The 17480-nt window shown below is 34.2% G+C and overlaps 1 protein-coding gene and 1 long non-coding RNA gene across 5 annotated transcripts; one reads left to right on the forward strand and one right to left on the reverse strand.

Moving 5' to 3' along the window:
* Positions 1 to 435: 435 nt before the first annotated feature.
* LOC115994321 (ankyrin repeat domain-containing protein 13C) lies at positions 436 to 7873 on the forward strand. Of its 4 annotated transcripts, XM_031118413.1 has the most exons (4): positions 436 to 623; positions 1046 to 1206; positions 1457 to 3158; positions 7259 to 7873. In XM_031118413.1, the coding sequence occupies exons 3-4, from the start codon at positions 1527 to 1529 to the stop codon at positions 7601 to 7603; spliced, it is 1977 nt and encodes a 658-aa protein (XP_030974273.1). In that variant the 5' UTR covers positions 436 to 623; positions 1046 to 1206; positions 1457 to 1526; the 3' UTR covers positions 7604 to 7873. The 4 variants fall into 4 exon arrangements, with proteins under 4 accessions (XP_030974273.1, XP_030974270.1, XP_030974272.1 ...); XM_031118410.1 differs by having other exon boundaries at positions 1046 to 3158; XM_031118412.1 differs by having other exon boundaries at positions 1050 to 3158.
* A 1212-nt stretch (positions 7874 to 9085) lies between these two features.
* Positions 9086 to 15506, reverse strand: LOC115950850. Its single transcript, XR_004083137.1, has 3 exons — positions 14880 to 15506; positions 14503 to 14579; positions 9086 to 9276 (listed from the first exon to the last, which is right to left on the reverse strand). It is a non-coding gene; the product is annotated as an uncharacterized LOC115950850 (long non-coding RNA).
* Between the last annotated feature and the right edge of the window lie 1974 nt (positions 15507 to 17480).

Raw genomic sequence — 17480 nt, forward strand, 5'->3', positions numbered from 1 at the left:
CATCTCCTTCTAAATTTAATAAATAAATAAATAAATAAAACCGTAATTTTAGACTATAAGAAAAACAAAGACAAAAAAAAAAAAAAAAAAGATCAAGTTTAGTGTTTCTTTACCCTGAATGAATTATGAGATGGGTTTATTTTTAGTCACGTGTTAATGCACAGCAATATTTGGAGCAAAGCTCAAATACTTTTGAAGTTAATTAAAATATATTTATTTTGTTCAAAATTAGAGTAGAAGAGTCTCTTGTGTTAATTACACAGTTAAATTTTAAAAAATGATAATAACTTTTTAATAAAAAAGATAAATTTAAAAAAGAAAAGGAAATAGGAAAGCAAGCTCCCTCTTTTCTGGCTCACATGATGCCTTCCCATTTAGGACCCTCTCTCTCTTTTTCTGACTCTTACATTTCCATCTTTCTTTTGTGTTCTTATCTTTGTTGTTCAAAAAGTTGTAATAATAATAATAATAATAATAAAAAGAATAAAAAAGAAAATGATACCTATCCTCTTCCTATTTCTTCTACACTCTATTTTGTTTCATTCATCAATCACACTCCTCCTGACTCCTGACTCCTGACTCCTCATTCATTTTACCTCCCCTACAAGCCTAACAAACAAGAGGTACATTCATTCTCTCATCAATTTTTCTCTCTTGTCTTTGTTTCTACCATTTTATTTAAAACAAAAGGAGAAAAAAAAAATATTTTTTTATTATTTATTTACAAAATTTTTGGATACAATACAAGCACCTCACTTTGATTCCCTTTTTGTGATTATTCCTTTTCAATAGAAACAGTTTTTGTAAGGTTTGCTTGGGGATGGTGGGGTTTTCTTGCTTTCTTGTATTCTTTTCTTGATTCTCTATGTTCTTCTTTTTTCTTTTCTTTCCATTTCTTTATCAGATTCCTCCAACTCTTTTTGTTAATTATTTTATGGTTTAAATTTTAGAATTTTGTTTTGTTTCACACACCCACATGCATGTTCTTGGGTTTGTCTGATCTGGATTGGATCACAAGAATCTTTTGTTCTTTCTTAACTTGCAGAGAGAGAGAGAGAGAGAGAGAGAGAAAGAGAGACAGGTGGTGGGGTAGAGTGCCTAAAGCTCTTTTGGGGGAGGGTTACAAAAGAAGCAAAAGAAGGGAAGAAGAAGAAGAAAGAGGAGGTGGAGGTTAATTAGAAGAAGAAGAAGAAGAAGAAGTATAAGGTGAGATTTCTTGGTCGCTTGGATCCTTGCTTTGGGCCCACCTTCCATTCTTTTCTTCTGTCTCTCATATAGGTGTCAACTGTGTCTTATATGCTGTTCTCTTGTGCCATTTCGGTATAATTTGAATTGGGTGTTTTTCATATCTTGCAAAAACTGCAAGGAATTTCTCATTTTGGTGACTAATTGTGAACTGGGTCTGTTTCGTTTGTTTGAATTCACTGCTCTGAAATTTCATCCAATTGAATTCTAGTATTGGATGGTTGAATTGTAAATTGGATTGTGTACATTAGTCTGGGTTGGTGGTATATTACACCTGAGGCATGGCGGGTATTGATGTTTCAAAATATGCTCATAGCCCTGTGCATAAGGCCATTGTCATGAAGGATTATGCAAGCCTCAAGAGGATACTTGCGGGTCTCCCGAGGCTTTGTAACCCAGCTGAGATTCGCACTGAGGCAGCTTCGTTGGCTGAGGAAGAGAAAGCTGATACCATCACTGCTGTGATTGATCGGCGGGATGTTCCAAACCGTGATACCCCACTTCACTTGGCTGTAAAGATTGGCGATGAGACGTCAACCGAAATGCTTATGGTTGCTGGGGCGGATTGGAGCTTGCAGAATGAGCAGGGGTGGAGTGCACTACAGGAAGCGATATGCAGTAGAGAAGAAAGGATTGCCATGATTATAGTTAGGCATTACCAGCCACTGGCCTGGGCAAAATGGTGTAGAAGGTTGCCTCGCTTGATAGGGACCATGCGAAGAATGAGGGACTTCTATATGGAAATCACATTCCACTTTGAGAGTTCTGTGATTCCTTTCATTTCAAGGATTGCCCCTTCGGATACTTACAAAATTTGGAAGAGGGGTGCGAATTTGAGGGCAGACATGACTTTAGCTGGGTTTGATGGTTTTAGGATTCAGCGGTCAGATCAGAGTATTATTTTCCTTGGTGATGGGTCAGAGGATGGAAAGGTCCCTCCTGGTTCGCTTTGCATGATTTCACACAAGGATAAGGAGGTGATGAATGCTTTGGATGGTGCTGGTTCTCCAGCAACAGAAGAAGAGATTCGACAAGAAGTGGCTGCAATGTCTCAAACTAACATATTCAGGCCTGGGATTGATGTGACTCAGGCAGTTCTTTTGCCACAGTTGACATGGAGGCGACAGGAGAAAATGGAAATGGTGGGCCAATGGAAGGCTAAGGTATATGATATGCACAATGTGGTTGTGAGCATCAAATCTAGGAGAGTCCCAGGGGCCATGACAGACGATGAATTCTTCTCATCTTGCAATGAAAATGAAACTGACAGTGAGGAGCTTGGTGATATTTTGACAGAGGATGAAAGGAGACAACTTGAAGCTGCGCTTAAGTTGGATACATCAGAATCAACCAATGAGAATGGCGATGGGATTATTGGGCATCGCCATAGTTGTTATGAGACCAGGGAGATCCCTGTGGAAGATTTGAGTGATTGTAGGAATGGAGATGGTTGTAGAAATGGAGAGGCCAAGCAGGAAAAGAAAGGATGGTTTGCTGGATGGAGGAAACGGGATTCGAAAAATGAAGCTCAGAAGAAGATTGCTCCACCTAGAAGTTCTCTCTGCGTAGATGACAAGGTGAGTGATCTACTAGGAGATTCTCCATCAAGAAATCAGGCCAAACCAGGAAGACACTCCGTGGAGATTGTCATAAGGGGGGATGAGCACCGGAGAGGAAGTACTAAGACATCTACTTCTATGAGTTCTGAGAGCAGAAATCGCCACAAGGATGGAGTTCGTGAAAATGAGTATAAGAAAGGATTGAGGCCTATTCTCTGGCTTTCCCCAAGCTTTCCGCTACAAACTGAAGAGTTGCTACCATTGCTTGACATTCTTGCAAACAAGGTTAAGGCAATTCGTCGTTTGAGGGAACTGCTTACAACAAAACTTCCGATGGGAACCTTTCCAGTCAAGGTATGTTTCTGTTCAAATATATGTAATTGACATCTCATTTAACTTTCCATAGATGCTCTAGTCCCCCCCCCCCCCCCCTCTTCTTCTTCTTTTTTTAAGTGTTTGTATAAATTTAGATAGTTTTTTTTAATTATTTATTGTGGAAAAATTATCTTTTTCGAAAAACTGGGTTGCATGGGGATGGTTATATGTTTCAGATCTGATGGAAATTGCTTTTTGTAAGGTTAGTCTTGGTAACCTTCTGGATGAATCTAAACAATTTCATGACCTATGTAGCTGGTGATCTCATGTGCATGAAGTCATGAACTTCTTAGGAAATGAGATAAGTACACCGGGGGTGTACTCATGGTGAAGCCAGTCTGGAATAAAGTATTAAAGTTTCTAATCATGGTCTGGAATAAAGTTTTTGAAATTGGAGTATCTAATTTAAGACAATGCACTCCCTGGATCTCACCAGTTGAAATTCTTCATTATCATGCTCATTTGAGATCATGATTAATGATGTTTTATCCTGATGGCCATACTAGTCCCTCCTTGTTTCTTTTTCTGTTTTTGGGCCAAATGCTGGTCCTTTACTTGAGTAGTGGAATAAGAAAAATAGAGTTCAGGATATAGAGACATTGTTTTGTTGATAGCCCCAGACCTATCAATCGTTTATTGATTGATACATTATTGAGAGAATACTACCTGGAAAAGGAAAATGGCATTCATCTGAAACTAATAGATGGTGGAATTTGTTGAGAAAGTGGCTGAAGAGTTGGAAAATGTTTATGTATATATATATATATATATATATTACTTTAACATGCTTTTTTAAACAAGAAATGTATTTAGTATATTAGGTAATTTGGGTAGTGGAAAAGGACAATGGATGGGGATTTCTTAATGGCACAGATTTGGACCTGGTACTGCTTATTGAATTTAGAGGATGTGTTGCTTGGATGAATTGAATTGAGAAGTGTTGTGATCAGTTCCCCTTTTACAAGCAGTTTCCTATCTTGGTAGCTAACAAGCCAAGCTTAAAGTGAACTGCCTTGGCTTGTGTAGGTATACTAATTTCACAGCAATAAAAGTTGGAACAAATGGGTACAGGCCTTTGTGGTCGGGTTCTCCCATTAAGCATCATATTTCTTTAATTCCAGGGAATTTTTTAATTTTAATTTTTTAAACTTCGGTTCTTCATTTGAATGACCTTACCTGTTGCAGGTTAAATCTTCCCCTGTGCTTAAACTTTATTTTGTTTACCGAACTTTATTTTGTTTACCGTACCAAAATGCCTTTTGATTTCAGTTGTTTCTTTCCTGTTTTTGATGTGTGCCCTTTCTGTACATTTAATCTGTTCTCTTTTATAGGACATTGATTTTCATTTAAAATTTTGGGCCCTTGGCAACCATAGTTCACACTAAATTATGTTATTTTCCATTTGGTGTTTATTTCATTTTGTGATTTGTAGACCTGAGAAAATGCAACCTAAGCCAACCAACCCTTCTGAATCCACACAAAATGAATGGTTAAGGAGAGGGATTCTGGTTGACCTGAACCCAGTTGGGTTGGGTACTGGTTGAGTTTTTACAACTGAACCTGCACAAACCAGTTATACAAAATAGAAAACCTATCAACCTAGCTGGCCTTAGACTTAACTAGTGGAGTCCTGGCACTTTAAAAATGGTTGGATGAGCTGAACCTCCTTTAGTGAGTTCCTGACTATCTGGCTAGGAGGCTATTATGTGATGTAATTTGTAACTTAGATTTAAAGAAGTGCATAATTGCTCAATTGGCAACTACCTTGTCAAAGTGCTTATCTTTTAATATAATTTTTTTTTCTTTTAATTTGATGATTAAAATAAATTTGTTGGCAAAATATTGCAGATTAGAATTCAAAGAAAGAATAGCACAGAAGTAGATGAGGGGAAAGTGAGGAGAGAGAAATTATTTTGCTTACAGTTCTAGTATTTTCAATGTGAAGTGAAGCTTTTATAATGACTGAACTACTCTTAAAAAACATGGAATTCTGGAAAATTGAACTATTTGCTTCTGGAAACAACTACCACTATTGTGTTGCACATTACTTTACATGAAATTGGAGTCAATTCTTTTATGCTTTGTGCCCTTTTATGAAGTGAGAGTTAACTCTTATGCCTAGTCATCTCATGCAAGCTTGGAACTGAGAAAATGCATATGTCTTGAATTTTTGTGCCATCTTACAAATTGATGTGTAATGTCCCCTAAAATAAGAACACTAGGTCAACTCTCAGGCTGCCATCTCTCTTCATCTTTAAGAGTAGAGATGGCTACCTTACTAGTTTTGGTATGTTACAGACAACAATGCAGGCTGGATTGTGCTTTGCTATGGTATGTAATGCTTCTCAATTAATTAACCTAACTGGGATATGCTGCTTGTGTCAATTTCTCCCATTTTATCCTAGGGCCGTACTCACTGTCACCTCATTTATTATATCTTCTATCACTGTTTTTGCCCAAATTACTTGAGGCCTTCCTTTATCCCTTTCAACTTGAACTATTGCCTTTTATTACTAGTACATTTATTGATTTTCATTGCATATGGCCATACCATGTCAGGCAACTGCCCCTCATCTTTTCCTCAATAGATGCCACTGGCCACCCCCACCTTTAGAGAATAACTTTGTTTACTAGGTTTCTCAAAAAAAAAAAAAAAAAAACTTTGTTTACTATTTTATCCTTTCTGGAATGCCCACTCATCCATTTTAACATTTTCATTTCTTAATGCCCAGTTTTATGAACATATTGTTTCTCGATGGCCCAATAATTCCACATTATAGATTATAGCTGGTCTTATGGTAATACTAACTTGTGTTTTTGTTTTTATTATTTTCTGGGTGGGATTGGGGGTAAAATTAATCCTAACCTCATTCCTTATGAAATGTTTCTTTATGGTCAGTGTCAAATGTTGGACTCTGCCCTTATTATCAGAAAGACTCTTCTCTTTCTGACATTTTTAGTATAAATAGCTTGACAATTGTTGCATAGATGATCTTGTTGGTATGTCACTGAGAATGAGGAAAGTTATCTTCTTGTCTATAACTTCGTGCTTGTTTCCCCGCAATGTCTTGAACTATAATCTCCTTGTGGAGGAACACAGTAAAAGAAATCCAAGATGTGCGTTGAACTAAGTTAATAAATAGGAAGTGATGTTTACTTAACAAAAATAAATAAATAGGATGTTTACTTAACTCTCAGCATGTTTAGAAACTTGGTTAATTAATGGATAGTTGACCACCCTCTGCAAGTGGTAAATATCGGTGCTGGACTTAAATAATGCAGTTGAGAAGCTTGGATTTACACTTCTATTCAGAAAAGGCCCTTCTTCTCACTCCTTTATTCATACTCTCTTAAGGAGCTAAACTTGAGAAGGGAAGGAGGCCAAAATCTACTAATGTCTTACACTAATCAAGTCCACCTATTACAAATTGAGGCAGAGCCAAAGGGCTTTTGCGGCTGCGCCCTGGGAAGGGGGGGGGGGGGTGGGGGGTTGGGGGTTGAAAGAAAATGGCTTTATTTTCTCAACTATCCGGAATTGTCTGCTGGTAAGATTAAAAATGACTTCTGAATTAGTAAAAAGGTTTTCTGGTCTATCTGTATAACCTCTGTGGATCTTCACCGAAAGACTTTGTGCATGTTAATAGGATTGAAATATTTGAAGTTTGAAGAATAGTTTCAGCCCCAGTAGTATACAAGTTTGTCTGGGATTTTTGTTTTTGAATATTTGGAAAATGTGTTCTGTTGTTTTCTGATGATGAATACTCACTATTGTTTTATGATCAAGATTTTCTTTCTCCTTGTGCATATGAAGAGGTCCATTGTTCTTTGAATTGCAGAACCCCTAACCCCTGAATTTTTGCTACTGATCAAGCCATTGCATGTTTTCTTCTTGTTCTTGTGGGTTTTTAAATGCAATACAAGGAATACTTTTATCCAATAGAAGATTACAGTAGGAGTTGTTCAGGCTAAGTAGCTTTTATAGGAGTATTATGTGATTTGAAGCCTTTATTTTTTATTGTAGATATTGATCTTCTTGTTCTTTTGTGTGTGTTAAAAAAGTTCCCTGTACTTACATTCAGGTTGCCATTCCGGTGGTTCCCACTATCAAAGTTCTGGTTACTTTTACAAAGTTTGAAGAACTACAGCCCTTGGATGAGTTTGCGACACCCCCATCAAGCCCTCCTGCTTCAGGGCGAGAGAGCCCTGCAGTGACACACTCCTCGAGTTCATCTTGGTTTCAGTGGATAAAAGCTCCTTATAACCGCCCCAGCTCATCCACCGCCAGTTCTAGCAGTAGGATAGAAAATATTCAAGACCCATTTGCAATTCCCTTGGAGTACAGTTGGATTACTGCTGAAGCAAAGAAGAAGAAGATGCAAGAGAAGAACAAATCAAAGAAAGGGAAAAGTCATAATAACCAATGAAGCCAAGACAGTGTTGAGAGTAAGACCCAGATGTAAAAGATAAATGTAGATCAGTAAAAGAACTCAGCAGATACAAATAGGAAATAGTGTTTCATTAATTCATAAATTCATGATACTGTAAGGGAAAAAAGTAGGGCCTTGCTTCCCGATGGAAGTGATGATCCTTGAGGTGGGGGTGGAAAAAAGAAACAATATTGTGATTCTTGCAACAATTGCTTGCCATTGGTGGATGTTTTCACCATTTAGATTACTTGATTCACTTTCATTTTATACTGCCCGACTTAGTTATGATTACAAATAGTAATTAAGATGTTTCATTTGTGGAAAAAGATTTTATTTGACAAATTAAATTTTAATCCAACTATAGGTGGTTTCAAATTTAACCCCCTGTGAAGTTCCAAATTACACGATACACTTGCAATAACGATTCAATTCAAACTATAAACAATAAACCCACAGCGTGAAACAGACTAGTGGATAAGTCTATACTTTAAATGTATTTGTTGATTAATTTAAAGCCACATCTAAATTATGGGGTTTAAAGTACAATTTGTTCTCACTTTTGTTTTGTTTTTAATCATTTTTATTGTCAATATATATTACTTATTATTTGTAACAAAAGGAGCAATTCGTTTCAATTTTTCTCCCTTTCTAGGGGACGCAGGGAATTGGATTCTCCAAAGGAAGCATCATTGCTTGTGCATCTTGTTATCCTTGGTTTATCAGCCTCTGGTTTTATTTTATTTTATTTTCATGTGGGAATCAAATCTTAGAAGTTAATTTTTATGTATGGTGTGCTAGATTTGCGAAATCTATCATAACTCTTTAAATAGATGAATATGGATGATTATGTGTAAGCAATGAAGAGTTCCCAATGAAAAAAATAAACCTTTGAAAGGTCATTTATGTAGGGAGAACTGAGAAGCACTGTAAAATGTTGTCAAGGTTGTTACTAACCGTTAGGGGAGATAACAAGACTCATTTTGCTTGGTTTTTGCCAAATTCAGTTGAAATCATACCCTAAAACGTTGCCTTGCTCGAGGAGCAAGAAAGAATGCAACTCTCTTGGGCGAACTACTCTGCTAGCTTGAGCTCCAGTAATAGTTTTCAAAATTAGATAGAAAGTCTCACCTATCTCTCGCTCATAGCAAGGTCCAAATGGAAAGTTTGCATATCCCTCACTCGAGCAAACCTTTATCTAACTTGAGCAAGATTCTAAAACTCAGTTTTTATTTATTTTCCTTGCATGCATGAGCGTACATCTAAAACATTTCAAATCAGTCCTCCTAAATCACCTTATTCTTATACGATTAACCTCTAGATTTATTTATCAGCTCGTTCTTCCTATATTCTTGCTTCTCATTCACCTAGAAGCATCAAGTCTTAACTAGGGTCATTTCAATGTTTTTCTTATATTCCAAAACTCGTATTTACAAAATAAAATATATACAGAAAAAAAAAAAAGTATAAAGAAAAAGGCTAGGGCCTTCATATGCTTGGAGGCATTTTGATGAACAAAAAATAACTTTTCATTTCCATTGTACTAGTCGATAAGAATTTTCTTTTTCTTTTGGACTTCCTACATCCAAATCGACTTTACTTTGACTAAGCAAAAGAATAAATATTTGAATCTTATACTATGTTTCAGAAGAAAAGTATGCAAGGAGATCCACCTGCAAGAAAAGAGAAAAAGAAAGAATTATGTGAGTTGAAATGTAGTAAGAGTACTGCTAGTAAGTAGTAAACAACAATGGAAAATGAGAAATGGAACCTTCAAGGTAAACTAGAGAAGAAAAGGAAGTGAGTTAAATCAGATAAACTCTAGTTATCGCATTCTCCATTCTCTTTTGCCCATGCTTGCTTGGTTCTAGAGACTCCATTTTGTTTTTGGAGTTAGGACCCGTTTGGTTGTTAGGAGTTTCAAAACTAGAATTATAAATTCTCGAGAGTTTAAATTAACAAGAATTAAAATTTTGAGAGATGACATTTATGTTGTTTGGATATACTTAAAATTTGAATTTATATCATATTATTGAAAAAAATATAATTATTTAAAATAATCTTATACATATTATTTCAATAACTAAAAAATTAATAATTTGACAATTATGAATATTTTTTAGTGATAAAAATATCATTGAACATTACTAAACATCTTATTTGGAAGAAAAATAAATATTATTGTTCTAAAATTTACCCTATGTAGTTTGTGAAAAGAAAATGTGATAAGTTGGATTTAAGTATTAGCAATTTTCATATATAGAAGATATGCAAGAATTGACATTTCCTACCTAAGAGGTAGGAGCAAGAATTTTCACATTTCATTGGAATTGATATATTCATAAGAATTGTAATCTCAAGTATTTTGTTAAAGAATAATTAAGTTTTACCAATTAAAAATTTTCATCCCAAATTCCAGCCCATTCAAAATTTATTATTTTTAAATAGATGCGATAAAATTTTTAACCTATAACATCCGCTTATAATGATTTCTTTTTATCATTAGACGAAAACACAAATTGATTTTTAGGGTAAACATAGTACAAATCCCAAATTTCTTCTTTAATCACTTAAACTTTACTAGTTGAGCTACTAGAACCCACCTAACCATTCAAATTAGATCGTCATTTCTACTTCGAGTCCTCATGCACTATAGTTTTGTCAAATTTGTATGAATAGAATCTTAGAGGGGAGGGAAGATGAAAATTTAGATGATGCAACAAGATGTTCCGTACCAATGCGCAAAAATAGCACCATTTATTCTAAAGACAATGATAGTGCTTTTTTTTTTTTTTTTTTTTTTTTTTTGGAACTCTAGGAGAGAGAGATAACATTAATAGTTTCTAGATGAGTTTTTTCCGCTTTGATAAAATCCTAATGTGTGGAAATAAAATGGCAAGATATACAATTTGAATAAACAATGCTTTTTTCGGTATGTTAGTGTCTTTTTCACAAAAGCATTGCACAACTCCACTTAAAAGCCATAGTAACTTTTAGAGTAATAAAAATGTAGGATTTAAATTGCCCTTTTTTTTGTTTGTATATGTGCACAGGCGCACAAGTGTAACTGAAATTTTTTTTTTTTTTTGGTTTTTAAAATTTTGAGAAATAATTACAACATGCTACTAACTCTGCAACTCGAACACTTTCTCCCTAAACTCCCAAGCACTTTGTGTATGAGGAAGTGTCAATTCAGCTACAAGACTTTTGGCGGTTTTTTAAATTTTGGGAATATATATATCATATATCCTACTCTATAAAAGGAAAGTCACCTTGCTTAGATGGAGATATTGTGAGGGGTAGCTTAATGTATTTGGGGGCCTAAGACGAAAACTGAAATTAAAGCATTTTATATATTTAAATATGATTACTTAAATTCTATTATCTTGTTTTAGATGCAAAATTACTATTAATTAACATGAATCACGTAGATTTTTTTTGAAAGTCTATAGACAAAAAAATTGATAAAACTTTTCACACCTGTTGATATGACAGATTATAGTGGTAAGTAAAAAAATGATGTTAGTGGTAGACTTAGACAAAAACTAGTAAAAGTTTGTCAACTCAACTTGTGAAAAATGTTGTGATTTTTTTTTTTTTTTTTGGTATTGTGATTTTTTTTTTTAAAGTGTTACATTCATAATATTTTCATAACAAATCCTAGGTGTTAATTTGTTACTGGTTCTAATTTGAACCCATCATTGGAATTAATTTTTTGTTATCAATAATACCTAAACAACCTACCACTTATGACTTAGGCTGCGTTTGTTTTGGTGTAAAACCATTTCAGGAAATGATTTTACTCCTCACTGCATGTTTGGTTGCGCATGGAAAATAAAATTTTCCGGAAAAGCATTTTAGTTGACCGTGTGTTTTATGGCTTTGACCCGGAAATTAGTTTACATTTCTATTTTCACTACAAACCATTTCTGGGTCTCAGATGTACAAAGAGAGATAGAGAGAGAGAGAGAGAGAAGAGAGAGTTACTGATCCACCCAAAACCAATCGCACCCCAACACTGGCGCCGCCAACACCCCAGCACCAGCGCTGCCATCTAGATCGCACCACCACCAAGATCGCACCCCAGACTGATCGCACCCCACCAAGATCGCATCACCACCGAAGACCGATCCACCCAAAACCGATCTCATCGGCGTCATCGTTACCCATGACTGATCTCGTCTCAATCTCGTCGCCCTCTCGTCGTTACCTATGACCGATCTCATTGCCCTCTCAATCTCGTCATTACCCATGATCGATCTCGTCTCGATCTCGTCGCCCATGACCCATGACCGATCTCTCCCTTTCCCTCAATTTTTGATCACTCTCTCTTCCTCCCTCTCTCGGTTTGACCAAATTGTGGAGTTTAATGAACGGTGTTGTTTTGATTTTTGTTTTTTTAAGGTTATATATTGAAATTTTCTATTATAAAATTTGTTTGGTAGCTGAGAAAATGGATGAGAAAATGTGAAAAAGTAGTAGGAAAATAGCATTTTCAGAATGCAACCAAACATTTGAAAACATTTTCTAAAACAATTTTCATAATGCAGCCAAACACTTGAAAATATTTTCCTTTCCTGAAAATATTTTACACCTGAAAATATTTTACACTCGGAAAATATTTTACATTCAACCAAACGTAGCCTTATTCTAAAAGTGTTGTGAAAAATGTTGTGGACAACCTACCACTTATAACTTATTCTAAAAGTGTTGTGAAAAATGTTGTGGACGTAACATTTTTTTTATTTGTTTTTCATTTGATAAAAAAATATTATTTTATTTATTGGCTAATATTTGGACTTAATTAATACTATTATAATAATATAATATTAAAAACAAACCCTATTGGTTAAAATTTGGGGACCTTTTTTCTACTTGGGGCCTTAGGCAGTTGCATTAGTTGCTTCACATATAGAGCCGGCATATTGTATATCTATTTCCTAGAATGAACAAAAGATTAAAGTTTTGTCTTTAAAGTTTTGAGTATTTTCATTTTGGACCTTTATGTTTTAAAATTTTTATTTTGACCATTCATTTTAGCCTTTCAGCCATTCGTGAAATGAAATTTTTTAAACATAAGGAGCCAAACAAAAACAGAATTAATTATGAAGAGTTAAAATGGAAATTTTGAAACGTAAAATGGTCAATATAAAAATAGAATCAAATATAAAAATTCAGAATGAAAATTTTGAAAAGTTAAGGCTCAAAATAAATAATAAATAAAAAATAAAAAACAAAAAACAAAATTTGACTACAAACTTGGTTGTAACCTAACTCCCACTAAAAAAATTAACATGACTACATATTTTGAAATTCTAATAGTTGAATTGGATGTTCTTAACACACATTAAATATCGTACTTATCGGATATTATTTATTATTCAATTTATAAAATTATTTTTTATGCATAGTTTTAAATTACAAAAACTTGAAATTTAAATATTTTATTGATGACGTAGTTATTGATCTTTGATTTTCTAGAAATTTTGCAAGCACAAAGAATATAAGAAGAAATATAATCTAATGGTAAATCTGTCAAAATTCACACCTAATAAAAATATATTAAGTGAGTTTGTAATCTTTAAGACTACATCTAAGCTTGTTGCCAAACTCTGTCCAAATAAAAACAACCCAAAATTTTAAAAACCAAATGTTAGTTTTAGTCGCGAAGAAAACAATGTCAAGATTGTAAGGACAGCACATCTTAATCAGGACCAAAGAAAATGTTAGAAAATGACACGAGTTTTCTGTTGCTTGCAAATAAATTGTCGTCTGGATTTAACCTTTTTGTCTTTTGTGTATTTATGTCAATCTGTTTTTCTGTGATCACCTCACATTGATTGTTCTTTTAGATGTCAGTCCTTTTCATGACAACTTGCTACTTCAAAACGGACAATTGTTCAAATCTCATTCCCTGAATTGTGTTGGGAGGTACTTGAATACCATATGCAATGCTTATCCTTTTGCCAGTTAATTTGGTAATACGTAATTCATGAATAATTTTACTTGGTAGCAATATGAAGAAATGAAACCTGTCTAACAATTTCAGATTAGATGACTTTCTGAAAATATATGTATTTGCCTTTCACAAGTAGCTTGACTTCTTGCCTTGCATTCCTATTTGAGAAGCATTCTCACCTTTTAGTTGTGTAGTATGATTGCTGATTATAGAGAATTCCAATTTGGGTTTGTTTCCTAGATTGAGCTTATGAAAATTCTACCAAACATCTTTTAGAATAGACGTCTGAGTTAAGGTATATGTAGCTTATGGTAGGCTGAAGTGGAAAGAGTGTGTATTTAACAATTAAGATTTTATATCGGACAAATGAATTTGACTGCTTGACCTTGTGTGAAAGTTATTCAGTGTATTCATATTATATATCATATCATGATGCACATATATGATTACTACAAAAATTGTTTACCCGTGCTGCCTGTAGTTTTGTCTCTCAAATGATGTTTTAGTACTTTTGCCTCATGCCTCAAGTTCAGATACATTTGTTTGAACAATTAAGACTTACTATTTTCCTTTGCTATTGTGCACACCTAAATGGTTCCCATCAATGCTCCATAACTTTCTCCTTTGATAGCTTTTGAGAATTCAATTAAATGGTTCAGCAAGAGCTATACCTTCTAAGTAAGTAGAAGAATCATTTTTCAAATAATGTAATCATAAATTATGGGGTCAGTGGAAGTATTGTGCGCAGATTACTGCCCATTTTTTATTTATTTATTTATTTGTTTATATATTATGGGTTCAACATCCACATATGAACATTATACTAGTATGAAATTTCATACATCATGTTTGAATTCAGTGGCATATATACTTATACACATGATGTTTATAGAAAATTTTAAAACTTGAATATAGGTTATTGAGAAGCAGGGCATTGTACCTTTAGTCATCCGGATTCACTGAATAGCACAAACACAAGAGTTCCTTACTCCCCCGAGTTCCCCATCCTCTGACACACTACAAACAGATAAAGAGTGAGAAATATATCAGAGTTGGTGTAATTAACCAAAATCCAAATTCTAATACAAAGTTGTGACGAACTATGGATGGGTTTTGGTTCCTAAGCTTGCCATCATGATCTCTTCTTGTCACATATTTCATTTGGGAAAAAGGTTTGCAGTTCTTGAATTAGTTCCCAACGATTTAAGTCTATGACAAAACACCACTGGAACTATTCAAGAAAATATGTGTACTGACATTTTTTCTAATAAACTGAAAACCCATCATGAAAGCAAAGTTGGTGGGGGATGGTTTTACCTTGGTTCAAATTCATGGACATGAGCAATATCTTTGCCATGAGCATCAGGCCAACTAACTTTCCTCTTTTCTAGCCTTAGTTGATTACCATCCACTATTGTTGTTTTCTTGAGATTACTCTTAAGAGTAGGATGTTCAATGTGAGGCCCATTAGACCCACTACTCCTACTGTAGTTGCCCCCATTTTGAAGTTGTAATTCATGATTATGGAGCTCTTCCATGACCCCATCTCCCTTTTCAGCAAGAGATTGCTTCTTTGTATTGTTATTGTTGCTTTCTTCACCTTTGTTGTCCAAACTCCTTGATGCTACATAGCAAGAGCACACTAAAGCAGAGCACCTGTTCTGCGCCGACGCCGCCAGGAGTACAGACAACAAGGTTATATTTTTCACTGCCGTTTCTAGTACTTACTGATACCATGACCAGCCTCGAAGCTATATGAGTTTTGGAAGGGCATCAGATCAAACAAATGAAATGGTGAAGCAGCATGAGAGGGATAGATATTGTAAATAATTAGTGTGAGGGTTATCTCCTAATGATTATAGCTTGCTTTGCATGTAAGAGAGTGGGCTGGCCTGTTTGGGATGTGGGGTTGTAGTGGGTTTTTTTAGGTCGGGAAAAGATAGCTGGAAAAATATATAGGAGTACCATCATGTTTCATGCCTCCTCCACTAAGTGTTGTTTTCTTTTGCTTTTTGCCTCAACACTCATTAGTGAGATGAAATGGGTGAAACAAAAAGGGTAGAGATTAGAGAATGCTCAACTTTTTGACTGTTAGTGGGATTCTATTCACTGTGAGCATCTCTTTTCGTTATTTTTTTCAGTCCCATGCTATTTTGCTTTCATGGCGTGGGGTTTGTAACAAGTGGGTGGAGTCAGGACTCAGGAGTGAGGACAATTATGTATGCAGGGGGATAAAAAGGGAATAATTATAATATGATGCTCTTTCAGTTTACTGTTTGTGATTTAGGATATAAGGTGTGAAGAAGATTAATTCATCTAGAATAGATCACTTAAAAGGACCAAAGCATCATTGGGGTGCCTTACTCTTTCCCCTTTTCTGATATTGTCCTCTGCGGTGAAACAATAAAATCATGAAGAAATCTAAGGATAATTCAAAAATTCGTTCTTTGGTTTCTTTATGTTTGATGTACTACCCACCCACCCCTCAACAAAAAAAAAAGGTCTTTGTGTTTGATGTTATGTATATTTATTGGATATTGCACCTTATGTCAACATCGTAGGCTAAACGATCAAAATTGCATGAGCATTAGTGTCAAAATAACAAAGTTTCTCTCTAAACTTTTTTGGAGATAAACCCTTTAAACTCCTCATATATTTTTATATTGAGTGTGAATATTGAAAATCTAACCATCAGATTACATGTTATTATTATATACTTCATGTTTGCAAAATTTCAAAAAATCAAAGATTATTTGCTATTTCATCAAACAAATGTTAAAATTTCAAGTTTAAAATTGTGTATAAAAAATAATTTTATTGATCGAACTATAAATAACATCTGATTTGAACAAAATTTAATATGCATGTTAAGAATATAAGGAATATGAAATTTAGTGGTTAGATTTTCAAAATTTACACCCAAAAAAGAAATATATGAGAAGTTTGAAGAGAAACTTTGTTCGTGTCAAAACAAGATCGTTGTAGGATCAATGGGATTTCATTCAAGGCTCCAAGCCCTTTTGGGTTGTTTTTGTTGTTTCTTGCTTGTGTAATTAAACTTTAGGCTGTTGACTGTGTTTTAATTGATTTTAGCCCAAAAAATCTCATTAAACATTTCTTAAACAAAGTATCTCACTTCATTTTTCAAGCTTGAACTTCAGTCTTCTACTTACAAAGTGCAACTCCTCCGGCTTTAGTTTATTCATTATTGTACACTAGCTGATATCCCGCACAATGCACAATGTATTTTGATAAATTTTGTAAGAAATTATTTATGACCCATTCTATTATTGTTAGTCATAGTTAATATTTGAAGTTTTCCAGTAAAACTAAATTCAAACTAAATACTTTGGGGAGGAAATTCTTCTAATTCATGCAACTAACAAATATCACTACATCATAGTTCACATTGTCACCTACAAACATGTTGGTTCCTAGGTGTCTTTTTGTATGATTTATGTTTATATATAGATTCTATAGTATTAATTTCTTCATTGCTTATGCCACTAAAGTCTCCATCTCCACTATATCAACACCTACAATTTTTATGTCAATGAAAGTAGCTTTTCTTTAATTTCAAAATTGATATTAGAGTTAAAATTAAGGCACATTAACATTTTAATTGAAGAAATTTTTTATTTTTTAAGATCGTAATTATAATAGGGTGAAAATTGAAAGAATGATAGCTTAATCAATTAGCTATAAAAACTGTTAGAATTTCATGATAGTAATTGGAAAAATAATGCCATAGTGACACAAAAATATCACAATTTAACCTCCAATCAAAACACCAAAAATAATACAAATCCTTACCAAGTATATGCATCATACAAAAAATCAAAAATCTCAATTGGTACAGAATATGAAAAAATCAGCTTGAATACATTACAATGCTACATCAATAAAAATGTATACATA

This window comes from Quercus lobata, chromosome 6, assembly GCF_001633185.2.
Source record: "Quercus lobata isolate SW786 chromosome 6, ValleyOak3.0 Primary Assembly, whole genome shotgun sequence".
Taxonomy (NCBI): domain Eukaryota; kingdom Viridiplantae; phylum Streptophyta; class Magnoliopsida; order Fagales; family Fagaceae; genus Quercus; species Quercus lobata.